Source organism: Pithys albifrons, chromosome 13 (genome assembly GCF_047495875.1).
Source record: "Pithys albifrons albifrons isolate INPA30051 chromosome 13, PitAlb_v1, whole genome shotgun sequence".
NCBI classification, from domain to species: Eukaryota; Metazoa; Chordata; class Aves; order Passeriformes; family Thamnophilidae; genus Pithys; species Pithys albifrons.
The window spans coordinates 6,827,416-6,853,817 of NC_092470.1; the positions used below are offsets into that span (position 1 = coordinate 6,827,416).

The 26,402-nt window shown below is 45.0% G+C and overlaps 3 protein-coding genes across 3 annotated transcripts; all 3 read left to right on the forward strand.

The window, feature by feature from the left end:
• LOC139677975 (olfactory receptor 11L1-like) lies at positions 1-939 on the forward strand. The gene has a single exon (XM_071568479.1). It carries the CDS (start codon positions 1-3, stop codon positions 937-939), a length of 939 nt encoding a protein of 312 aa, XP_071424580.1.
• Positions 940-4,176: 3,237 nt separating this feature from the next.
• LOC139678164 (alpha-2,8-sialyltransferase 8E-like) lies at positions 4,177-8,339 on the forward strand. Its single transcript, XM_071568785.1, has 8 exons — positions 4,177-4,196; positions 4,423-4,533; positions 4,842-4,910; positions 5,078-5,164; positions 6,330-6,474; positions 6,624-6,736; positions 6,959-7,045; positions 7,880-8,339. Exons 1-8 carry the CDS (start codon positions 4,177-4,179, stop codon positions 8,337-8,339), a joined length of 1,092 nt encoding a protein of 363 aa, XP_071424886.1.
• Positions 8,340-15,609: 7,270 nt separating this feature from the next.
• On the forward strand, positions 15,610-24,190 carry LOC139678010 (immunoglobulin delta heavy chain-like). Its single transcript, XM_071568528.1, is given in 7 exon segments — positions 15,610-15,714; positions 16,675-16,994; positions 20,087-20,187; positions 22,125-22,405; positions 23,019-23,081; positions 23,527-23,646; positions 24,108-24,190. Coding segments are annotated over 6 exon segments (957 nt in total). The 5' UTR covers positions 15,610-15,641; the 3' UTR covers position 23,646; positions 24,108-24,190.
• Positions 24,191-26,402: the final 2,212 nt, after the last annotated feature.

Below are 26,402 nucleotides of genomic sequence, written 5' to 3' on the forward strand. Positions count from 1 at the left end.
ATGACAAATGTAACAGCAGTGCTGGAATTCAAGCTACTGGGCTCCAGGGGCAACATGTACCATCAGATCCTGCTGTTCATGGTGGGTTTGGTTGCTTATATCCTTACCCTCTTAGGAAACATCTTTATTATTTTGGTGGTGACACAGGAGCCACAACTTCATTCACCCATGTTCAAATTTCTTCAGAACCTCTCTTTCCTAGAAGTGTGTTACACCACCACAATTGTACCTAAGATGCTGTCCAATCTACTGGCAAAGAAGAAGAGCATCTCTTTCTCAGGGTGCATGGCACAGCTCTACTTCTTCATTTTCCTGGGAGCTACAGAGTGCTACCTCTTGGCAGTGATGGCATATGACCGATTCCTCGCAGTCTGTCAGCCCCTGCAGTATGGTGTGATCATGACTGATGAGTCTTATGTGCGTCTGGCCGTGGGCTCCTGGGTCACTGGTGTTTTCACTGGTTTTCCACCCTGTCTGATGGTCTCCAGATTGCATTTCTGCAGCTACAACCTCATCAATCACTTCTTCTGTGATATCTCTCCCCTGTTGAAACTCTCATGCTCAGACACCACTGTAACAGAAGCTGTCATCTTCATCCTCTCTCTCCTGGTCCTTTCCAGCTGCTTTCTGCTAACTCTGCTTTCTTACCTCCTTATAATCCACACCATCCTGAAGATACCCTCTGCTTCTGGAAAAAGGGTTACCTTCTCCACCTGCAGCTCACATCTCCTGGTAGTGACTATATACTATGGTGCAATGATTTTCCTATATGTCCGTCCCACCTACAATCTCTCCTCAGAGCTCAATAAAGCTGTTTCTGTGCTCTACACAGTGGTCACCCCCCTTCTGAATCCAGTCATCTACAGCTTGAGAAACAAGGCATTTAAAAAGGCTGTGGAAAAAATAGTCTTCAGACACCATTGCCTCCATTCTTTGTAATTTGGGAACTCTGATACTGACTCTTTTTTGTAGACTTTTTGTCTTGATTTGCCTGGTCAGTTTGGGGGGGTTATTTTTTCTTGGGGGGGGGGGGGGAGGAAGTTGCTTGTTTGGATTTGTGGGAGTTTGTTGGGCTTTTCTTAAAATTCACTGACTTAGAATAAATGTCATTCTGTTTTTCTCATACATCACTTGGGGTACGTGAAACCAGTCTAGTGACATAGAATAGAAAAATGTATTTGCCTTTTATGAGAAAAACATACCTCAAACCTGTATTTATTGTTACTTCAGAATAATTTATAAGACATTAATGTGATTCAGCCGGGTTTAGTGAGTGTACTGTTCCTTTCTCTTCACCTTTAGACAACATTTCAGGTGCTGAGACATCTGTGCATTCCCAAATGTTGGAAATCAAGCAGGCAAGGCAGAAGGCCAGCTTGGCTGAGCACTGGCTACAGCACCAAGCCTGACAGATCTCAAGAAGTGTTTGGATGATACTCTGAGGTACATGGTGTGACTCCTGGAGATGGTTCTGTGCAGGACCAGGAGTTGGACTCAATGATCCCCATGCAACCCTTCCAACTCAGCATGATTCTGTGATTGCTAGATGTAGAGCATTTAGAACATCTGCTGGAGATTGTGAGATATGAAAGAGAAGTCTTAGGAGACTTGCATCCTTCTGCAGCAACAACTTTATTCCATTGAATGATGTGTGGACCTCAAAATAACATGGATAATAGGGACTGCAAAGAGTGAGAATAGTCTGACAGACACACAGATGCCATGGGGCTGTTAAAGATGGACACCAGATCAAACACTCTGCTGAGTTGCCTGCATGTGGAGCAATTAAATTGTCTGTACCAATGTCTTCTCACTGCCCCTGGGCAGAACCAAATGTACTTAGGAGCCAAGGACAGAAATGCACCAGAGTTTGAAGACCACCATCATAAGACATTCAATGCAAACAACAGCAAGAATATTACTGTCTGACCTCAGCCACCTCAAGCTGTGTGACACAGCTTCATGGCCCAGGTCCTGACCCTGGTCACCAGAAAGCAGAGATCAGTGCCTGCCTCTCCACTTCACCTTGTGAGGAAGTTGTAACTGCAGTGAGGTCTGCCCTCAGTCTCCTCTTCTCCAGTCTGAATAGACCAAGTGACCTCAGCTGCTCCTCATATGGCCACTCTAGACCCGTCACCATCTTCATGTCCCTCCTCTGAATGCTCTCTAATAACTCTACATATTTCTTATACAGTGGCACCCAAAACTGCTCCCAGGACTTCAGGTGAAGCTGCCCCAGTGCAGAGCAGAGCAGAACAATCCCCTCCCTTGCACAGCTGGTGATGCTTTGCCAGATGGCTCCCAGGACAGGGTTGACCCTCCTGGCTGCCAGGGCACTGCTGACTCCTATTCAATTTGCCATTGACCAGGACCACCAGGTAAATCCTTTCCATGGCACTGCTCTCCAGCCTCTGGTTCCCCAGTCTCTCTGTATATGCAAGGTTGCCCCGCCCCAGGTGCAGAATCCAGCACTTCCCTTTATTAAACCTTATACGGTAGGTGAAAACTAGGACAGGAAAGACTTTTGATCTGGACATAATTGCACTAAGCATTTAATGTCAGGAGGAGGACTTTTCACAGTTCATAGGTTAGTTTTGCTTTTGAAGAAGTGCGAGTCACTCTGACAGAAGGAAATCATTGTATCTCCTCCCCGAAAAGGGCAATTCCGGATTGTTTGAAGGTTTGAACTGCAGCAAAACTGTACCAGCCCAGGTATGAGTTGATTGGAACCCAGCTTCAGGATCAAACAAATGTGTCCTGCAGCCTTCTTGGAGTAAAAGGTATGTGTGCTTTATCTTTTGTGGCTTTGGGTTCCATATATTTTTGTTTTATTGAAACGGGTTTTTAACCTTGTGCATCTAGAGTGGGAACTGAAGATGAAAAGGAAGAAACAAAGAAGGAAACTTTCTGAATTTCAGTGACCAGTTCCACAAAGTTTAGCACAGCAGTGCTGTATTGGCATTCAGTAGCCTATAATAAACTGTAAGCCTGACTGTTCAGATCTCTTAGTGATTAGACAAGAGAATTAGAAGGGGGCTGTGAGGGAGTGATCACACGTCTTTTCTCCAAATCTGTCACCACCTCATCAATGTCCAAAAAGGGAGCTGCTTGCATTGTGGCTGTTAGGTTTGCATTGTTGGGTAGTGGTGCTGATAGTGCAGCCAAATCAACCAGAACTTCAGAAATTCCACCTTGAACCAAAGCAAAAATCCAGCGCTGTGATACACCAGCAATCCTTGAATCAGGGAGGGCAGGTGTCATGTACAGCAAGAGCACAGCAGTCTCTGGATGTTTTTTAAGGTTAGTGTTAATGTTTAACCCACACACTGCCATCCAGCAGATGACAGGTTTGATAGCTCAGAACAGCTAAACCCAAAATGTTTGCAAAATGGACTTTAATTGCAAAGTAAATGGCTAAATCTGCTTCTCACGCAGGAGGAATAAATTAATCTTAGCAGTCTGGCAGTTTACATTTGCTCTGTTTACTCCAGTGACTTAAATTCCTTGCCATCCAGGTAGTACACCCAGTTCCTTGACAACCTGCTGTGTTAATACTGAATGTGCTCCTGTATCTCTTAGAAATTTTATTAATTGTTGGTGAGAAATGACTTGAGTTCATATATGACACCATTTTAGTAGCAATTTGTAGACTCTGACCTTCACAGGTTCAGTTTTAATTAGGAGTCATTTCTGAATATGGTCCAGACTCTAAACCCTGCATTTCTTCCTGTAAGATTCACTCCTTTTCATACACATTGCAAAGCTCCTCCTGAGGTTGCAACATCCAACACCTCTGCCTGCAACCTGCTCTCCCTCTCATGGTTGTGCTTGGCAGCAACCAGCCCCTCTGCCTGCAGCCTCTTTGCTTTTCCCTGCTGGTGCCCAGCAAGAAGCAACTCTTTCTCCCAAAGATTGCTTTCTCTCCCCTCATTGAACTGATCCTGCAATCCTTTTCCCACATCCTGCAGAGATCCAGTGTTTTCTCTTTCTGCCTATTTGTTGGCATGTCTCTCCTTTGGGGCAGTGATTAAAAGCACTCCCCAAATGGCACATAAAACTGCTTTACCTTTCCTCTTTCCTACCTTTTGTTCACTAAACACTGCATTTATCCATTTAAGCACAGCCTCAGCTCTTTACCAATTTTCATGTACCCATTCCATGCCCCAGGGGCCTATAATGCCTTCCAACAGCATCCAGTGGGATCCACTGCTAACCCCATATTTCAGCATAGCCCAAGAGAAATGGGATCCCTACAATCATTTGTGTTGGATATTGCTTTGCATAGAGATAAGGGAAGCTTTCATTGTGGGCCAGGGCCAGAGAAACCCTGGGCTGGGTGTTTACTCTGACTGCTCATGTATGGACTTTGATCATTCCTTCTGCTCCCTCAGGCAATCTCCAAATGACAAGAAGCATCAGCAGGGAGATGTATGTGAAGACAGGATTGCTGAAGATGCGCAAGCTATGGGTCACATTGCTGGCTGTAGCTGCAGTCTCATTTGTCTCCATGGGCTTTCTGATGTTGACTAACAAGTAAGTGAGGGACTGGGTAGAGAAAGTGTGTTCCCTCGGTCCTGAAAAGACAGTGAGAGCATGGAGAGCCTCTCCCATGGAGGTCTTCAGGGCAGGAATCAATAGGGCAGGACTGGAGAGGGCATAGGAAAAGGCTGCAACTGTGCTCGATTCAGGTGAATATCTCAGAGTTTGGGGCTTTGCAGGTAGTGCCATGAGAAGGCCAAGTGGAGACAATGGGATACAGGTTTGTTGGGAAGGAACAATGGAGGAAAGCTGTGTTAGGACAGTATATTCTGGCTCAGTTTAACCCTTTGGTTTTTTCACAGACCTGACATCCATGTTCCAGAAGCAGAAGCATGTCAAGAACTGTTGAGCAACATAACCCAACCTCAGAAGTGAGAGTCATGACCACAAACATGCTGGGCAGAGACAGTCAGAGGTCACCTGGTGACCTCAGGGAAGGCCCAGGGGGTATGAAGGGGTGCAACAGAGAGCCATTTGTTTTCAGTAAGTCTTTGTGAGAGCATTCATGTTGCTTCCTCACAAGCTCTTTCTGCCCTAGGGTGGATGAAGTTTGGAGTCTCGAACAGCTGAAGTTAATGCAGAGCTGCCGCTGGAAGTTCAATGCTACTGCCTTGGCCAAATACAGGTGATGCCCACCAGTCCCAGAGAAAAACTACTCACTTCACCTACTTCCAATAAAATCATGACCAAAATTGTTTATTAATTTAACAACGACACCTGCTTAACCCACGATGGGTGAACCAGAAATACAAAATCAAATATCAATAATAAAGAAGATAAACCAAAATGTTAAGACATTTAGAGAATTGCCAATATACAGCTACAAATTTCTAAACACCCTTCTACAAATAAGCTCAAGAAGTCCTAATCACACACACCCACACACACTGACAGTGTTACATGAAAATCCTCCTCACGGGATGCCTGCTGGCACTAGATTTGTGGGAAGCCCTTTTGCTCTCTGCCACAGGCCTGTGAAGAAACACTCCAGGAATCCACCAAGGCACACTACTCATGTGGTGGGTCCTTGCTTGCTGCACCCAGTGCTGACAACCCCCGGGCTGGATGCAGGCTCTGCACAGCATTTGGCCATGAGGTTGCCCTGCCTGGTCTTAGCAGATGTTGTGCTGGTGAGGCAACTTCTGGCATGGTGACATGATGAGTTTTGGGTGAATGCCTGCCCAGGTTGGCTTATTAGATGGATCCTCGCACAACTGTCTGTACTTAACAACAGTACCTAAGGTAACGTTGTTCCCCAGTCACATTGTCAGGGTGGGACGTGCAGGCACACCCATACCCATGGTCCTTGCATAACACCTGTTACCGTCTTGCATTCCATATGCTGGCCTTTCATCTCATGCATCGATGAGCTACAAGGTGTGGGGTGAATGCAAGCATGGGTCAAGAGTGAAGCTGAGGCTGAAGGAAGCAGGAAAGGTTTTCAAATCATGACTGGCTGGAGAGTGGAGAAGAGAAAGAAAACAGTCTGGAAATGTGTGCGGATGAGAAGGAAGAAAATGAAGGATGCATGGAGATGGACGAATAGACAGTGGATGATGGAAGTTGTTCTGACTTGGCACAATGCGTCCTTTGTGTTCCCTGTGCTTCCCAGAGTTTGCTTTCCCTTTACACTGCTCTACTTGTTCAATTCATCCTCTACATCTGCTCCTACTTTTGTACCTTCAATAGCGCTTTGTTCTCACTCCTCTTTCCTTTCTTATCCTATGAGAGTCCCCCTTCATTCAGCGCACAGATTTCTGCTCACTCTCTTCCACTGGCTCTCCTTACAGGGCAGAGCTGGGGCACTGCTGCAATGCCTCAGCCTGGCTGACTGTGACACAGGAGAATGCACCCTTGGACTCCAAACTGGTCTATGATGCCAGTAGCTCCAAGAGCTTGAAAGTCAGCAGTGGCTTGCTGGAGATCCTGCCAGAGGTAGGAGTGCTTTTTGGTGGGGACAACAACTCACAGTCTGCATGCTTTTCTCTTGTACACCCTGGAGTATGCCCAGTTGCAGGATCTGTGGTAGGTCTTTACTGTAATTCTTTAAGGAGGAGTGAATTTTTACATGACGTTCCTTACAGAAATCCCCCTTTCCGGACCGTCTCTACAAAACCTGTGCTGTAGTGGGAAATGGAGGAATCCTCAGGAACAGCAGCTGTGGCTCCAAAATTGATGAGCATGAATTTGTGATCAGGTAATTACTGCCAGCCTGTCCAGGAGACACTGGATGACGGCGTGGGCTGTCATGGGAATTGGGTGAAGGTATAGAAAATGGAGGCAGAGGGAATGTTCTGGAGGGGGTTGAAGGTGAGGGACTGGGAGCATGGTGGATGGTATCATCGAGGGATGGGTAAGATCTCAGGATGTCATTGAGCATTATTTCTCATTTCCTCCCTTTGTCTGTCACCTCCATCAGATTGAACCTGCCTTCTACAGACTTCCCTGATGACGTGGGCAGAAAGACAAACATGGTCACTGTGAATCCAAGTATCCTTCTCAGCAGGTAATAGGTGTGGCAATGAAAACAGAGGAAAGAACTCTTAACTTTCTTTTACTGGTATTCTGCATTCTTGAAGAGGCAATCTCTTCTGCCTCTGCTCTGGGTTCTGTGAACAGACAGACCTTTGCTACTATGCAAAGCCTGTCCAAATAAACTGTTGACACCTACTGCCTTGAGATTCTCTCCTCTGTGCAGATGTATACAGAGGAATATTGCAAGACTTGGAGTTATTTGGAGCAGAGCTTGATCAAGACAGGCTGCTGCTATAGGAATGAGCTCTGATGGGAACTCTTTAATCTCACCCAGCTGCTTAAATGCTCTTTATGTCTAGTGAAGAAAATAGATACTCCTTGTCCTACAGGAGACATCTAAAATAAGACAGATCACATGTGATCCAGCTCTATTTCCTTCCTGCCAGTGACTCCAAAAGACATTTGGACAAATAGCTCAAATGTAGGTGTCTGTGTAGCAGATCTCTAAAAGCACATGGCATCGACTTTCTCTCAGACCTCTGCTCTGCGTGTATGGGACATCACTCTGCATGAATTTTGAGCTCTGGGATCATGAATGTGTTAAACTTGAAGACATCTTCCCAGCCTTTGAACCAGCTAATCACTATCAAAGTTTCTTGATATTTTCAAGCAGCTCCTCTGGTCTGTGTGAGGGGCACCTGAGGATCTGGAACTCAGATCACCCAAAAGGCACAGAGTAAGAGAAAATGGAGCTGAAGAGCACAGCTCTTAAGTCAATGCTTTGGGGCAGAATAGCATAAGAAGGCAAGAGGGAATGAAGATGGTTTTGACAGAGAGTGATGTCCCACCATCTCTTGCCTCACAGGTTTCGTGGTCTGGTTGGTCGACGTCTGCCATTTGTGAAGGCAGGAGTTTCCTATGGAAAGACTTGGTTTCTCATCCCGGCTTTCTCCTTCCCTGGACATAGTGACGTTTCTTACCGAGCACTCTATGCCATAGAGGACTCTGGCTCTGAGTCCCATGTCTTTTTCTTCCACCCTCAGTATCTGAGCACTCTAAGCAAGTACTGGCATGATCGTGGTTTTCATGTCCATCGCCTCTCCTCAGGCTTCATGCTAGTGAATGCTGCCCTAGAGTTGTGCCAACACATTACACTCTATGGCTTCTGGCCCTTCTCCTTGCATCCAGATGGCCATTTCCTGCCCTATCATTACTATGACGATGTGCCTCCTAAGAAATGGGTGCACGACATGCCCAAAGAGTTTGGTTACTATGTGAATATGCACTTCCATGGTGCGCTGCAGCTGCACGTGGGAGAATGCTAAAGGGTCAAGACAAAGAACATAGCTTTTAAAGTGAAAGAGGGCAGGTTTCAATTAGATATGGAGAAGAAATTCTTTACTCTGTGGGTGGTGAAGCTTTGGCACAGGTTGCCCAGAGAAATTGTGGCTGCCCCATCCCTGGTAGTGTTCAAGGCCAGACTAGACAGGACATGCAACAACCTGGTCTAGTGGAAGGTGTCCCTGCCCATGGCAGAGGTGTTGGAACTGGATGATCTTTACAGTCTCCTCCAACACAAGTCATTCTGTGATTCCATGAACATGGTTTCTCCTGTTGTTATATCCGTTCCAGGATCTTCTGATGGAAACACACAGACCTAGATGCAAACCTAGATGCTCTAAGGATGAAAACTGTGTTGCCTTCTCCTTCCCACACTGTTCCAGTAGAAGGTCATTAAGTAGCATCAGCACCAGCAAATCTTAATATTCATTATTTGGGATGTGTTAATTGTTATCTGTTAGGAGTTCATGCATAATTAAATTGCTGGTAAATGACTTCCTTTCTTGCCAACAGTGTGAGTTTATTAACTGCATTTCAGAACTTGAGTACCTCATCTCCAAAGCTTTCATTTATCTAACACTGCTTGTCAATAAACCATTCAATGCTTACCACATTTTTATTATGCTCTGTTGGCTTCTGTTTCCTTTAATCAAACTCAGTGAGACTGATTCTTTTATCTAGTTGTTTTACCAGCATTAGTCATAAAGCACTAAGTTCTGGCTCTTTGTCTGAGCTATGCAGTTAATCTTCATTCCTGCTGTTGAAGATCAGAGTTAATCTGTCAGTGGCATTGCCAACTGGGCCAGTGGCCAATGCAGATTGAAGGCTGGGACGCTCCCAACATGGAGCAGCATCTCTTCCTCCAACACATGAGTGCAGAGCAAACCCCTCCTACGGCTGTGGGTTAACAATTCTGTCATTAACAATTCTCTCTGTGTGTGACGCCTCAAAGCATGCTGGAACGGGACCAGATTTTCTTGGCTTGTACCTCAATATCTTGGTTATTGGAACATATAGTTGAGGAGTAGAACAAAGAACCTTGGATATGTCAGTACAAGCATTACCTTTGGCTGTCCCAGCAGGAGCAGAATTTATTATTTGGACTCCCTGCCTTTTCCTTGAGAATTTACGCAGACATGAATTTGCCAGACTATCCCTGCCCACCTCAAACACTGGGATGTCTTCCCCTGATAAGGATCACTGTCCTGCCAGGAGCAATTCTGGGCCAAGCATCAGATTTCACTAATGCCCCATGCCACCCCTTGGTCTTCTTCCTTACCCTTGGGGAGTGGAAGCTATTTTTCCTCTTTTTCACATGCCATTCCTTGCAACAAAACCAGCAATGTGCCATGATCTAGTAATCATAGTGGTGTTGGATCAAGGGTTGGACTTGATGATCTCGGAGGTGTCTTCCAACTCAGCTGATTCTATGATTCTACAATCTGGGGGCGATAATCAAGAGGTATATCTGAACAGTCCCCTAGACTGATCCCCTGGCCTTGGAAGAGGCAGGCCTGAGAAAGGGGACTTGGACATTGGCCCCTGTATCCTGCCTTCAGTGGACACTGTGGCTTACTCTGCCAAAGCATCTGCCAAATAAAGAGGGGTTCCCAAGAACAGCACCAGCATTCAGGGCACTCTTGAAAAACTTTGAAAGATGCCCTTTTACCTTCACCTGGCCTTGAAACAAGACTTTGTACCAGAGTACAGATCTGGTGTTGATTGTTGCCCTCTTCTTGCCCCAGCTGTGCTGCTGAAGGAAACTGTTCACTTCCTGCAGCCAAGTGCCCCCTTGGAGTCTCTGTCTCCTAGAGATGGAACTTCACAGAATCATAGAATCATGGAATGGTTTGTGTTTGAAGGAATTTTACAGGCCATCCTGTTCCAACCCCCCAAAATGGGCAGGGACACCTGCCACTAGACCAGGTTGCTCCAAGCCTGGTTCAGCCTGGCCTTGAACACTTCCAGGGATGAGGCATCCACAACTTCTCTGGATAACCTGGGCCAGTGCCTCATTATCCTCTGGGTTAAGAATTTCTTCCTAACATCTAATCTAAATCTCTCCTTTTGTAGTGTAAAACCACTCCCCCTTGTCCTCTCACTGTCTGCCCATGTAAAAATTCACCCTCCCTCCCATCTTCCCTTGATGCTGGTATGCAAAGCACTCAAAGTCTCTGTTACCAACAAAGTCATGCATAAACATATTGAGATCAAGTGGAACTTTCTTCTGCCTCTCCATCTGATTCATGTGAAGGGCTACCTGGCAGGTACCCCAGAAGAGACTTGATCATATCCTTGGCTTCACCTTATATTTCCTTTTCCTCTGTTTTTCCTCTCCCAGGTTCTTCCTTTTGGTTATCATCATGCCCTTCCTCACCCTTTCCTTATTTACCCTTGATTTGCTTGCATTGTACCTTCATTTGGTATTTCTGGGATGGTCTCCATGGTAACATCTACTGCATCGATCAGCAATTAACATTTCACTAGAATCTCCATCTCCATGTCAACAGTTGACACAATGGAGTTTCAGTCCAAGGAGACCTTGAGAAATGGATTAAGTGACTAGAAATTTCTAGATGTTTTTCAGGGAGAAAGGATCTTCTGATGTTTTGCACCAGCGGGGTATATGGAGGCAGACTCAGAACTGGCTGGGTGAGGAGCAGCCTCAAGGACCAAGCCTCAACAGGTGTTACAAGGAATCCCATACACACCAGTGGTGCTAAATGTGAATATGGCCATGAGCCTGTTGGTCTGCACTGGAAAGCCACTCAAGCAAAGGGAGTTATCATTCACCTTGACTCAGCACTGCTGTGGCTCCAACTGTAATCATCTGTCCTGGAGTGGGACTCTCCCTTCAGGAGGAGTGAGGAAGAATTGGAGAGGGTCCACATGAGATTTGCCAAGATGGGGTTTCCAGCCAAAGCTGAGACCTGGACTTCTTAGGCCTACTGAAGCAGAGGCTCTGGCTAGTGTAGTAGTAGCTTGAGAAAGCTTGAAAGTTGCTTACAGAGATGATTGCATGTTTTTCTGTCAGTGCAAAAGAGCATGAGGAAGGAAAACCTCCAGAAACTGCAGCTTTGGAGGTCCAGACTGAACAGGAGGAGGAGGAAGAAGTGTCATTCAAAAGGCAGTGCTGTGCTGCTAAAGGTACTGAGAAGGAATCTGTGACCTGCCTATAGCTTTGTATTTCAAGGAACAGCCGGAGAGGATGGAGAGACATCAGTGAAGGTAAGGACATGGACATGCTGGAGTGAGAACAGAATGGGGAAGTGGTCAGTTGGAAGGAAAGAGGTGCAGGTGTGGGACAGTGTAGGAAAGCCTACAGTGGAGATGGCTGAGGGTGCTGGCAGGGCTGGAAGGTTCCATCAGAGCCAAGGCTTTTGTGCCCCTGGTTATGGCTGATGTTCCTGCCACCAAGGCCTATGATGGTTGATGAAAAACTCAGCAGTCACCCTGGGCTGCAACAAATGTAGCATGACCAGGTAGTTAAACGAGGCGATTCTCTACCTCTGCTCAGGGGTCTCCCTACCTGGATCACTGCAAACAGCTCTGAGGACCCCAACATAAGAAAGACATGGAACTGCTGGAGCAAGTCCAGAGGAGGTCATGAAGTTAACAAGCGGAGCACCTGCCCTATGAAAACAGGCTGAGAAAATTGCTGCTGTTTAGCCTGGACTGGCACAGGTTGCCCCAAGAAACTGTGGATGCCTCATCCTGGGAAGTGGTCAGTGCCAGCTTGGATGGGGTTTGGAGCAGTGGGAAGTGTTACTGCCCATGGCAGGGGTGTTGGAACAAGAAGGGTTTTAAGGTTCCATTCCAGCCCAAACCATTCTGTGATTCCATGATTCTATGAAACACACTGTCGTCGTGGCACCAGTGCCTCACTGGAGCAGCTCCTTGAATCCCCTACAGAGACTGGGTGTCATACCATTGTACTTCACCTGGGATCACAAAGCTTGTGTCCTACTGCCCCAGGAAGAGCCTTGAGCCATTAGTGGGGGACAGGATCTCCCTTCCACAAAGACAGTGATGGTCAGGGCTTGGCATATGCCTTGGTAAGTACACCAAGGCCTTACACAGCAACAGAACCACCCACATGGTGCCTCTGTTTGCCTCTCATAACTGCCTCCAATTTTCTGCATTAGTGAGTCCATGAGGAGGCTTTGTCAGTAATGGCCCTCAGTGGGGCCAATTAATACCTCAAGAAACTTCAGAATTTCCTTCTGACTTTGCGTTCTTGAGGAATTTGTTTAATCTCCTCTAAGTAACTGAGATTTACTGATTAAGAACTGAATACACCATGGGGCTCATTAAAATCCTGTCATTTTTTTCAAGTCTTTGAGGACTGTATAGCTAATTGGAGAGGTTTCAGGGGAATAGTCAATGATGAAGATTTCAATGACCATTTTAAAGGAAAAGATTTTTTCTTTTTAAGGATATTTTTATCATTTTTCACTTTATAGAAGAAGTGATAGAAGCATGCTCCAACAGATTCTGATCCAGAGGGTGTCCTAAGGAGATTTGCGTGGGCAGGAAAAGCAGTTTCCTTGAGGCCAGGCACTCTATCAACAAACTTCCTCATCACCTTCCTGTTATCTGCCCCCTACGACTTCCATCACTTTTCCTTACATCAGACTTCTCCACTGAAATCTGCAGCTTCAGAGGGATGTTATGGCTCCTTTGCACCAAATCCCACCTGCTTTCCTCAGAGAACTGCCCGTATACAGGCACAGGAGGATTTCTCTTCATTCCCACAAACAAAACTTACGCAGAATACAACTTCGTGAACAGGAAAACACTCCTTAATTGTATGCTGAGTCCAAGCTGCATCTAGTGATGTCCACAAGGCATAGTGGAACAAGAACTTTTTTAGTCAGAGAGATAGGAAATATTAGATATCATCACAATGGTGTAAATTAAAGAGTAAATTAGGCTTTAGAGTGATCAGGGAAGCTTCTATCCAAGTAGCTTGAAGGAGAAGCTAGTTGGGAGGTGTGTAAATGAACAAAAAGGAAGAGAAAGGGGAAATCTGGGCACACATCCAGATAATCAGTTGAAAAGATGCCCTCTTAGATGTGGACCTTTAATCAGGACAGATGAGAGCACCTGGAGGATTAGGTGGATTCAATATGCCACATAACACCCAAGGATATCAGAGTACAAATCCTATATCTCTCCAGCCTGGTGGACAGGAGGGTTTGCTTTTTGTGCACACCATTTCAGCTCTACGTTGCCACCTGCTATGTATGCCAGCATGTCTCTGCTCTGGAATAATGTCTTTGCTTATGCCTGGTCTGTGGCCCTTCGTACCAGGCTTTGCTAACCCTGACCCTGACGGTAACCCTAACAGGGGGGAGGGAAGGGAAGGTGTGGTTGCAGAGGAGATGCTTCAGGTGCTGGAACACACAGCCCTGAGGGCAAATCTGGGTGAGGAGTGTCAAAGGAGCTTGCTCAGAGGAAGCCGTATGCTTTGAACAGGGTCATAGATTCTGAATTTTCCCACATTTCTGCTTTTACTTTCCTCTCATTCCCTGATCATACTCCTGCTCCTGGGAGATTTCCCTTTTGGCAAGTGTTTCCCTGTCCCTAGTCTTTTCCCTGTCAGTGTTCACAGGCCGCATCCCAAACTTTGTGCACTAACGCATCTCTACAGGGCACTGGCTGGGTACATGTTCATGTTTGCAAATGGAGGAAGGCAGGTCAAAACAAACTGAAGGGTCCAGCAAAGGTGATGCTAATGCTGTCCACAGACAGAGGAGTGGCTGAAAACACTTTCCAAGGCTTCTAGCAGACCTGCTGACCACTTAAAGTTATATATCAGGCGTCTGAGTGACTTGTTCAAACTAAGGGTTCATTTTCTATCTGTCCTTTCCCTTCACACCACTACCCCCAGAGCAGGGAAATGAAAACACAAGAAAACTCCTGAACTTTACACTAATTCCTGCATTGAATTTCCTCTTGAAAAGTCTCTTCTAGAGTTGTCCTGTCTGGTTGTGTGAGCAGACATGACTCACTCAGCATCCTCGCAAAATCAGCACCTACCCTGAAAGGGGTTTCTCCTTCCTCCCAGCTTCTTCCTGCGGTGCCATGGGGAGCTGTCCATACCGGCTGGGTGCTGACCCTGGCAGGCAGGCGTCGCTGTCCGAGCGCACAGCTCCCTGGGGCTCTGGGATCCTGCTCTGAAGGACAGCCCCAGTCACCCCTGGGTGCACACATGGCTGAACAGCCCTGCAGAAGCTCCTGGCAGGAGGAAGATGTCATGTCCTGTCCTTTGACAGTGCGGCAGGGAAAGCCTACTCAGGAGCACCTTCTCCTCCTCTGCATAAACCGTGGTATGTGCCCTTTCTAAGAAATACTTCCAGACTACTCATCTGCATTGCCCTGCAGACAGAGACTTACTGTGTAAATGTCTGAGATTTCTTTGGCAGTGAGATTTCCTCTGTCCCCTCACACCAGACTTTTAAACCTCTCTGCCTTGTTCATATCCCCTTGGAGACTGCTCCTGGGCAGAGCTTCAAGGGGCTCCCTCAGTCCAAGGAGCCTGTCCCAGCTCAATAGCAGAGCATCAGCCCGAGGCAGCATTTCTCCTGTTCATCACCACCCTCTCTTGAGATATTTCCAGAGCCCCAGGGCTGACAGCTCCTGGAATGCTGCAGGGTGCCTCCTTCGTTATGTAGGTTGAAGCAGACTGACAACTGAATGTCCTTTCTGAACACTGGAGAGGCTGCTTTTGTAAGAGTGATTTATTCTCCAGAACATGATAGTCTTTGAGAGGAGAACATTTTTCCCTCCCTTAGCTCCTATACCTGCCTGTTGCCACGCAGGACACCTCAGCCATGAGAAGCAGGGGTCATATCCCCTCAGGTAAGGCAGGGAGAAGGCCCTCTCCACATTGCCATGGCTGCCCCCTCCCATCTTCATGCACAACCACAGTCATCTCCAGGGACACAGCCCCTGAGAGGAGGTTCAGAGATACAAGGATGAGAGGCCCTGGGGAGATAAGAGAGGTCCCTGCATTTCCAGTGCAGGCTGAGCAGTATAAAAAAGCAAATGTGGTTTCCTGACCAACCCAGGGCAGCAGTGACACGTGTACCAACTTCCCCATGTGCAAACTACCTGCAGCTACAAAGCATTTGCTCAGAAAAGGCTGCAGGTCTGCCTGGAGTTGCAAGGAAGTCTGAGCGTCCAGTGTTGGAAGGACAGGGCATTTCTTTGCTGACAAAAGGGGAGGAAGGTGTGAGCCCTTCTCAGCTCCACAGTATTACTTTCCTACTTTTCTGTGCACCATGCAAATTCCTCTGTGGAAGTCTGCAAAGCTCCTCTGGATGCTGATCATCACTTTTTCTGCACTCCCTAAAGGTGAGAGCTCTCCTTTTCCTTGGAAGAGGACACAGACAAGAAGGGGGAAGGAGGGTTGTCTCCCCTGCCTGGGACCTGTATCTCTCCCAAAATACTTTGCCCTTTCCTGCCCACCCATAGAGGTTGGAGGACTGATAGAAGGATGAAGGTCTGATATAGTCCTGCAGTACCCAAGTGCCAGGCATAGAAGAGATGTCTACCAGCCCCAGGGCCAGAAGGGATGGGAGCTCAGGCTGGGTCTTTGTGCCATGAGGGAAGGTAGAGATACTGGGACTGAGAGGGCTTAAGCTGGCCCTGCACACCTTGGCCTATGACTCCCCAACTCTAAATGCCACTTCATAAGGTGAATTCGTCATCTCTCTTCAAGTGGGGTGGAATGCTGGTGCAGTGCAGATGAAGGAAAATTTCAGATGTGTGTCTGAGCATGGACAAAGGGGAAGGCATGCCTAGGCAAAGCCAGCAACTGCTCCAAGGCCCTGCACAGTCTCACTCTGAGCAGCCTTGGTATTTCCCAGGGGCAGAGCATTTTTTGGGAAGGTTAAAAAGCTTCTTGTCCCTCTGGTGTTCATGTGCAACTGACAAACCAATTCCCTGTGTGTCCATGCCCAACCTGTTCTCTGCACCCTTGGTGCATGGGGATGCGTGTTCAAGCATAGCTGGTGAAAGGAGCAGGTGGACTGGGAAGGGATGGGAGCTCCATGGTCTCCTTCTGCCAAGTTTCTGGATTCATATTTAAAGATACAGCATGTTAACCAGCAGTTACACAGGTTCTTGTGAGGCCCTTGCCACAGCAGTTCTTCGGTCTGTGGCATCTGGGCAAGCCACTGCTTCCAGGCATAACTTCTGGAAATAAAGGCCAAAATTCTGGGTTTGTGCATCCTACAACCCTAGGATGGACTACTGCACCCATGAGCTTTCTCACAGACCCTTGAAACTCACACCTGCCCTATGTCTTTCCAGGTACCCTTTCCACTATAAAGATGGTGGCATCTGGTCCTACAGCAGGAGAGGTATCTGCCTCACTCTCACTCACTTGCACTGTAACGGGAACTCCTCTGGATAGCCCCCGATATGACTGGAATTGTGTCCGTCAGACTCCAGGAGGGCAGCTGCAATTTGTAGGCTGGATTTATCCTTTTGGGAACAACACAGGCTATGCCCCAACCTTCCAAGGCCGAGTCACCATTTCTGCAGATAAAATCAAAAGCAAGGTCTCCCTGCAGCTGGATGCCCTCACAGCCTCAGACACAGCCACCTATTTCTGTGCCAGGCAGCACACAGTGATGCCAGTGCAGGCAAAGGAAGCACAAAAAGGGGGAGGACTGCAGTGGTGACAGGACCCTTGCTCAAAATGACAGTTGCCTGGACGTGCTCTGGGAAATATCAGTGAGACTTGGGACCAATAGATGTTGGAACTCCCAATCTATCCATGAGTAACTGAATTTGCAGTAAAATTTGACATTTATAATGCAAGTTAGATATAAAATTTCATGTGTGTGTAAGTCCCAAGGGCAGGCCAAGCACCAAACCCCTCAGACAGCACAGACTCTTCAACTCCATCACAGACTTCCCTATCACCACCTCTTCCTCACAGCTATCCTGGTGCTCCTTCAATCCCAGGAGAATGGGGGCAGAGGAACCATCCCAGGGCATCTCTCTGGGCAAGGATGCTGTTGAGCCAGTGTGGGAGCTGTGGGAGAGCACATGGCTCCTTCTCTGTGCAGTCCAAATCTGCCCCAACTGAATGGTACACAGGGAAAGGGCAAGAGCAAATGGGCACAAACTGAAATGCAGGAAGTTCCACTTCAGTAAAACCAAAGACTTTTCTCTTTGAGGGTGACTGAGCACTGGAACAGTTTTTGCCCAGAGAGGTTGTGGAGACTTCATATTCAAAACTCAACTAGATATATTCCTTAGTGACTTATTTTATCTGACCCTACTTTGAGCAGGGAGTTGGTAGTTAACAGTCTTCTAACATCCCATCCACTCTCATCCATTTTTAATTCTGTGTTTCTGGGACAAAGATCATCACCCCTTTCCTCCCTCCACCACCCCAGCATTGTCACAGAAGAGAAGGCAATGATTCCAATCAAAATTTGTGTATCACAGACTTATTTTTCCTAGATCATGGAAATACTAGAGATATAAATAATTTTAGGTACAGAATAGTCATAATATGTAAGAAAATAACCTCGCTGTTAATGTGTCTGGCTCTTGACATTCTTAAGAAAGTATCCCCCCTTAAATCTCTAAAAGTTTTTTAAAAATATATCAAGAATCAAGAGTTAAAAGGGCTCTTACAATCCAAATTGATCCATATTCATTGTCACCAAGTACAGGCAATGTTTCAGTAAAACAGTTGTATTACTACCTTAATCCACCATAAAGGTGATGCTGGCAATGTTATTTTTAATAATAGCAATTGCTGTGTGGTTTGATTTTCCAGTAACAAAGGAGCAGAGGAAGACAAAATGCAACTTTCACAAGACATCAAAGAAGAGGTGTCACCTGACATTGAAATGAAAGGACAGTTTTTGTATGACTGTTCACCACTGTGTGGGCTAGGAGCCACAGTGGTTAAAGGAGACTGAACCACCCAGCACAAACTGACTTCTGGAAAAGCCTGAAGGTGCAACACACCCCACTTTCTCACCACATCATTTTCCCCCAGACAGCTGCGCCCTGAAGAACACATCTGATGCCAACTGGGACTCAAGCTATGGGGACAATCACTATAAGCCATGCCAGTTTTTCTGGCACTCAAATACAGATGTTGGTTTTCAGATCTTTAGATTTTGAACATACTGTTATCAGCTCCAGTTCAGCAGATTCAGGTTTTTACTTGCCATAGTTTAAATGTTTCTGTCTAAGTAATACATTGTGTCCCCTCTTTTCCATTGCAGAGAAACAACTGGTTCTAAAGAAATTTGTCACTTCCCAAGCTACTTCAGACAGATAAAATAGCTTAGTCAATTGCACTTGGTGCGTGACTCTTCACAACATTTAAATAATGCAGGCCCTGGAAGTGGGTAAGAACATTCTAGTTCCACATGGCAGGTCTGGTTTTCCCTGACCCTACACTCCACTCCTGAGCATCATCATTGCAATTGGCTCTTCTATCGTCACCTCAGCTCACAGCAAACAATGCCTGTCTTTCCACCACCTCAAGCTAGAGTTACAATTCTCCCACTCTTTCTACCTTTTCTACATCTGTTTCTCCTTCATTTCAATGATTTAAGAGATCGTGCATTATTTCCCTCTTGAACTACATGGCCCAGATTTCACCACCATAACTTTCCTGCTATCTCTGAAGTGGCAGCTGCTGTGCTGCTCAGCCTACACATGAGGGATGTACTCAAGTAAAATTTATCTTTGCCTCCCTATTAAGTTCCACACAAGTCTTTAGTTTCAAGGATGCGGAAGTTGCCCATTATGCAGGATTTGATCAATCCGCTTGGCACTATCCAGGGCAAAATCCTTGTTTAATAACTCCTCCCATGTAACTATGTATCTTTGCCTAATAAAAAAGTCATTTTCCCCCCACATTTTTAAAATACAAAAAGCAGGATAAAGACTTCCTGAGGCAGCAAATGATCCTCACACTGATCCATCCAGAAAGATGACAATTCTAAAACCCCATATTGAGAATATTCCATTTTTTTCCTGGTCAACCAAAAGTAGAGCATAGAGAAAACAACAACAGCATCAAAAAAACTCACACCTGTAAATCTGAAGAGTTTTGCTAATTGCTATAGAATAGTATTCAGACTTTTGTCATGAGACTAAAATCTGAGTCTTCCCAGAGCAACATTATAATCCTTCATTATAATCTTACAGGTCTGAAGAAGGTTCAAACTCCCTCTTTTCTTTTCAGCTTCAGGTCCTTATTTTGAAGTCTATGTGATTTCTTATGCGGTATGTAGGGCATACAACTCCTTGTCTCACATGTAATACTATACAGGAAAAGGGAAGGAAGCTGCACTTCTTGTAACTAAGTATATCACTGTGTTGAGAACTTGGAGTAGCTCACAGTGGCACAAACACCATAAGGTCTCATTCAAAAACCTAAGACTGCCCAAGGAGCAATGCATTTTGAGAAAGAATGGGAAAAGGAAATATATTGAAGAAGAGAACTGCAGAATTCCTAGGAGTACTTCTTGGGGAAGCATATATTGCTTATTGAGGCAATAGAAGGGAGAAGAGTTTTGAAAGCTTTGGCCTGGATCAAGTTGTTTAAAATGACTCTACAATGAAATTAATGTTTTCTGCTCTCATGATTTTTATGGTCTTGGAGTATTTTCATGGCAGTCCATATATGGATCCTTTGGACAAACTCTGGCATTTTACTGTCTGGTTTCATACACCTTTAGAGTGTGGTGAGGCAGGTGGGTTTATTTGACTACGTGCAAACAGCGTGGCAACAGACAAGCTCGTATTTGGAACTGGAACCACTTTTTCAGTTGAGCCAAGTAAGTTGCACTTGTTTTACTAATAATGTATTTCTGAAATTTGTGGTGAGGGGGCAAAGGGACTGTGTGATGTTGAGACATTTCTCCTGTCTCTGATTTCTTGAACATGCATTCTCCAGGTAGGTGTTTGAGTTCAGCTCATATTTTCAGGAACAACAAAGATAGTTTCCCAGCCTCATGCATCAGCATTATTTCAGAGATTTTCACCCTCTCCCACAGACACACTGCTAAATTGAAGACTATTGCTAATACCCAGTGGGGATCAAGTCTTAGGCTCAGCTTCAGTATGAGGAGCAAGTAGGTGCTTGCCTTCTTTTGTGTAACACTAAGTTGTATGACAAGGAAAAAAGGAGATGTAAAGAGTTTCAGGAGAAAGCAGTGCTCACAGAAAGACAGGGCATATTACTTTATTTGCAGCAACTGCTTGAAATGTGAGCAAGCCTTTAATATTTAGAAATGGCACACTCTGGAACATGATCTTTGTAAGGACAGACCATCTGCCTCAGATTTTATGTGAAAGTTGGGACAATGTGTGAGTTTGTTGGGTTGCTCCTTGTTGTCCTAAAAGGTTCAGTTGCACACCACCACCTGAACACACACTCCCCGGGCAGGCATGGGACTCTCCTGGGTGCAAGCTCACGTCTGCAAGCCCCATAGAGCTATATAAGTGCCTTTGAAATTTAAGAAATCTTACATTGGGGTAGAAAATTGCAGCTCCAGTTGCTGTAGGAGTAGGGAATCCAAAGAGGATCCACTTTCAAAAGGACTTAAAGAACAGTGTAGGATCTGTTCCTCTTGAGAATCTACAAAGACAAAAGACAGAACACATCCATTGATCACTACACAGTTTTTGAGACGTCTCTTCAATTCAGACAGTAAGAGAATGGCTAAGGGATTACTCGGTTCATTCCCTGTATACTTCTCATAGGAGGAAGCCAAGATTCACAACAGTGGGGAATATGTAGCCAATTCTTTGATTTTGTAAAATTAAGAGGAAGTAGAAGTATGATTGTTTACCTAAGTCTATGACCTGCTTTTTATGTGCAATGCAAATATAACTGCTCCTCCTTCACACACACACTTGCCAACATAAAGGTACCCCAAGGATCTACAAGAGATCTGTTTCTTTCAGAAAGGACAGACACACGGAAGACAGAATAAATGTTGTGTTTGGAACAGCACTGAACTCCTCTATTAGTCACTCCCATGTTGTCCTTTAGGATGGCTCAGCAGTGAGACAGTGTTATAACTTGGAAGCCTCTCCAGAGCTCACGTAACACTGCTCACTTGTCAAGAGGTTGTATGCCTGGGCCAAGGTCCACATAGAAACACAAACGAAACTTTGAAAGAATGGAATTTGGAAAGAAAACTTCCTGGAAGAGAACATTTGTTAATGAAAGGCTTAACCTTGTATTACATTTTAAAAGTAATCCCACTCATTGGAGCACTATTGTAAGTGCAGCAACAAATTGTCTTCTCTCCCAATGTGCTATGGTTAAGCCTTTTAGCCTTATCAAATAAAGTATGTTTTGGTAATTAAAAAAAAACTACCAAGCCCTTTTAATATGTATCATGCATATCAAGCATATAAGGCTATTCTTGAAGTAAATAGTCTTCTTAGTATCTAATTTTTTAAAATTAAAAATTAATATGATAATTTCTGTTGTATTATTAAAAGTTCCCTTCCTCATTCTGCGGTATATGAGGTCTAGTAAAAACAGCTTCGGCATTAAAAGCTCCAATGAAAATCCCACCCTTACACTCCCTTTCCATCTTTGATCTGCTCTGTGGGTAAACAGGAGGAAGAAATAAACATAGAAAGACACTGAACTTACAGGGGACAGATGTGGCTGGACTGTATCTGAACTATAACAATTTAGCTCTCAGAAAAGCATGCAGAAAAATCAATTCATCACAAAACAATGCATATATTTCAGAGAGTCAAGAAGAATCTGCCCCCGAAGTCATTGTGCTCAAATCAAAGGAGCCTCAACAACATGACAACAAACTGAACATGGTTTGTTTGGCCAGGACCTTCTACCCTAAGAACATCAGCCTTGATGTGCCCAAGAGTGTTGTTCTGTATGACCTGAAGGCACCTCTGATCTCACCTGGGGGATTGTATAGCACCATGAAGGTCGTTGGAGTGGAGCCAGATGCAGAGGTGACCTGCAAGGCTATGCACAGAGGGAAAAAGGATAAAGCCAGCACAATTCTGCCAGGTACAGTGCTGTGGTCCAAATGCCACATGATTCTGGAAGATGCATCTTCCATGACTTTTTCCTGCCCTTTGGGGATCTAACAAGGAAAAGTAAGTGCAGTCAGAAAGATATTTAGGCACTTAGTTAAGTGAAAACAAGATATTTGAAAGCACTTAGCATATATGACCTTAATTCAACTACTAAAGCACAACAAACAAATAAACCAAGTTAAGGCACCCCATCCCCAAAAGAATAAAAGCAAACCTCTAATATTTGTGAGCCTAACTTTATCTAAGGCAAAACAGTTGATGGGACATGGGTACACATGCCTGCTAGAAGAAAGCTTGAAATAACTTCTTTGAAAACACAAAATTAAAAAGTACATATGATTTTCTCCCAGATATCTTTGTTGCCTTTTGATTACTTTTTAAATTGTTGATTTCCTTCATAATGGAGAGAAAAGTAAAACTCAGCAATTCTGAGGGAGGGTTTTCTGCAATCACAGACAGAAAGGTAATTTTTCTCTTCAAGTTAATAATTATTTGATGACCTCCCATCTGATTCTCCAATACTGCTTAAATACTGCTGGGAAAAGAGCTATAGGTAGTTATAATGTCTCTCTATCATTCAACAGAAGAGAAAACTGAAGAACTTGAAACAGTTAATGTTTGCAGCACTACAGGTGCTTCTAAAACAGGTGAGTTGCCTGAAGGAACATCAGAGTCCAGTTACTTTACTGGAGATTCAGAAACAATGCACAAACATTCACAGTCTTTGGTACAGAAATTTCTGCATTGCAGACACTTATTAAGCAATAAGCTGCACTTTTTGTGGACTCAATACCAAAACATGAACAATTACCTTCCTCTGGTGCAGAAATATCAAAATTGGAAATACTTATTGAGGAATAACCTGCTGCTTCACGTTAACAGACTAGATAGCTGACAAATTTCCATGGGACAAAACAGCAATGGGAAGTCAATTATCCTCTCTTCCCTGCACTGGCTACATTCCTCTCTCATATTTTCCTTAGTTCCTGCTTCCCTCATCCAGCTATGAGGATTTTCCTTCTTTTTTTTTGATGAATGGGGCAGGGTGGGAGTAATATTAAGATGACACTTTCTTCCCTCTTCTTTTTAAAGCAAATGCCAAAATGGAGAAAACAAATATGCTGTTTATGACTGTTTTGGGTTTGAGAGTCCTGCTGGCAAAAAGCCTCTTCTTCAATGCACTCATGACTATCAAGCTGTTCCTCTTCTGAGGTAGGAAACTCATCATTCAGTGCCTGGGTATATGGGAGGCAAGGTCAAAGAGTGGCCATTTGCATCCTTCTGTAACCCCACAAGGAGTGACATCAGTTCAGCTGTTCTTGTTTCCACTATATGAGCTGATCTATCCCCCAAATTGCACCTTTTCCCCAAATCAGATTAATCCAGAGCATCTCAGGTTCTGTTAGAAATCTGCTGGTTAGAAATCTGTTAGAAATCAAGTGGCAAAGCACCAAGTGTGGATAAATGTCCAAGTCAGTAAGAATATAAAGGGAGAATTCCAAAGCCAACAAAGGGCAAAAGGGGGGTGGGAAAAGGAGGAAGGAAAATTATGAAGATCAGGTAGCCAAGTGACCAAAGAGTATTTGGCCACTGCATTGCTGATCAACAGGAACTCAGCAGCCCTGCATTAAATGTGAATAAGAATTTTAAACAAATATTTTTTTCTCTTTTAGGTACTGGCAAGTGAGACAGCAATGGGCTGAATAAGAGCAGGAAAGAGCACACAACAGGATGACATCATGTGTCAGCTTTGCAGCCAATAAACATCTGAAGGATAAACAAACTTCTCAGTTTCTGTAGATATATGAGTCTTTTTTCTTCATCAAGGTGCTCTTCAGTGAACACCATCTGGAATCCTTCTCAGGCAGCTAATCCTGCTGAACTCTTGTCTAGCTTAGAATCATTATTAGAACAATTTCAGTTATTTCTTATTTCCCTCACTGCTCTGGTAAGCAGGAATAGTTATCTCTCCTACTGCTGTATCCGTTGCACTAATGCATCCAAAGTGCTTAGATAGTTTTCAAAACTTAAAATTGAACTTTATACTTAGCACGTTTTAAAAATACCACCTTTAGTTATACTACATTATTGGCTACCGAAGCAATGCCTTTATGCTTAGGGATCCCAGGCACAGGGGAAGTACTGTACAAATTTCAAATTTTAGAAGATTTTATCAGTCGCAGTTTTCCAGAGGAGACAATTAGATCTAATTTAGACCTAAAGGAATTAATTTCACACAGGTATACAGTAGTGTTTTTATTTCCATTTCTACTTTTGACCATTTCTCTCTTTTTTTAAGTATATGATACCTGCATTTTAGATTTCCTTAATATGCAGCAAAATAAAGCTTTATTATGCCTGGTTTGCACTGTGCCATTTCTTCTGAAAGTTGGATGAAAATCTTTGAAATTCCACTGTTCTATCCAGTGACCACTGAGAACTAGAAAATTAGCTATTACTGTCTAGATTTCCTTTTTATTAAATTTGTCTTCCTTGGACTTTCCACAGGAAAGAGAAAGAATCCTTGGCACATTTAAAAGATCTCAGGACACCTATGAATTCTGGCCCTATTTGGTTTAATGGAATTTTGATTATTTGTGGTCTTTTCATATTACTCAAGCTCAAAATTGTGGATCATAACAATAAGAGAGATGGATTTAAAAAGGTGAGAGAACAGGCTGCTGATTTTCCACTCACCAATACTAGAAAGGAGCCAAAGGAAGCACCGGGGTGTTCTGATAGATCACTCAACCGTTGGCTGGCAGGCACAAAAACCCAACACTGACTTCTGTCTCACAAGCTGCAAGCTGACAGGAAGCTGTGGTTAAAGCACACCGACTCTATCAAGCTATTCAAGACATATTCCCCCTTGCTCTTAAAAACATGTTAACCACTTCCCAGGGAGAAGAGCCCACAATATTTTCAGGTGCTGACTGAACTACTGTTGACTCCACAAAGGCCCCCAGAAGGGTGCTTGGGGAAATCTATTTAAGTAACCTTAACAAGTTTAGTCATGCAAAACCTCACTCCAGGATCTGTGACATTTCTGTGGTGAAACTACTGTGTCTGGGTCCTGCAGCTCCATGGTGGGTGTCAGGAGCACACACCTAGTGTGGAAAACCATGGTGGTCATGTTCTTGTTTCCTGGGCATCCCAAGAGCCAGATGGACATGTGGAGCGAGCTGATAGCAAATGTCCCTTGAGACAGCCTCCTTCCTGTCCCAGTTAAACAGGCCATACTCCACCTCTGCAGTCTTTGTGACTCAGAGACCAGACTCTCACAGTGCCTGTCTTGTACTCTATGGCACCCTTTCCACTCTGGCTCCCGAGCCTGAGTTGATTTCTCTGTAGGCAGTGCCTGGCACCTCTGCTTTTCTTTCCAGAAAACACACTGGGTCAGTGCAAGGGCTTACAGGGACAGAGGCATCAATGGGAATGGGACAGTTCCCACTGCAGTTCCCATATCTCCCTGCAGGCACAGAGGGGTAACACCACAGCAGCCCAAAATGTGGTGCTCCCTGTGCTCCAAAGGCACATGGAAAAGTGGGAAATGCTGTTGGTGTGGATTTTGCCTCTTCTCAGCTCTTCTGACCCTTCATTTGGATTTTCCCCCAAGCCATGATGTGCCAGGGACAGCATGGACAGCCAGTGCCTCCCTTAGACCCCAGATCACTGAAACTGGACACAGAGAAAATAACAGGAATATGGAAATGCCCCACACTGGGAGCTTGTGGTGCTCTGGATTAAATCTTAGATTCATAATGTTAAAATTGTGGGTAAGGTGGGGGTGGGATCTGAGGAGTGATAGAGGCGCAGAGCAGCGTGGGGCAGGGCTGTGGCTATAAAAGGAGTGGGCAGGGAGGTGCAAGGAACAGTTTCGGGGCTCCCAAAGAGGGATCCAGTGCTACATTTAGGGGGCTTGGGACTGAGCCCAAGGCCTGTGATTTTGGGCTCATAAGCAGACAGCC

What these genes read in the sequence shown, in the direction of transcription:
- LOC139677975 (XM_071568479.1), top strand. Translation starts at nt 1, where the DNA reads ATGACAAATGTAACAGCAGTGCTGGAATTCAAGCTACTGGGCTCCAGG.
- LOC139678164 (XM_071568785.1), top strand. Translation starts at nt 4,177, where the DNA reads ATGCCTTCCAACAGCATCCA. An exon ending in ATGCCTTCCAACAGCATCCA is followed by an intron (nt 4,197 to 4,422) that starts GTGGGATCCACT and finishes AAGCATCAGCAG; the next exon opens with GGAGATGTATGTGAAGACAG. An exon ending in TGCTGGAGATCCTGCCAGAG is followed by an intron (nt 6,475 to 6,623) that starts GTAGGAGTGCTT and finishes CGTTCCTTACAG; the next exon opens with AAATCCCCCTTTCCGGACCG.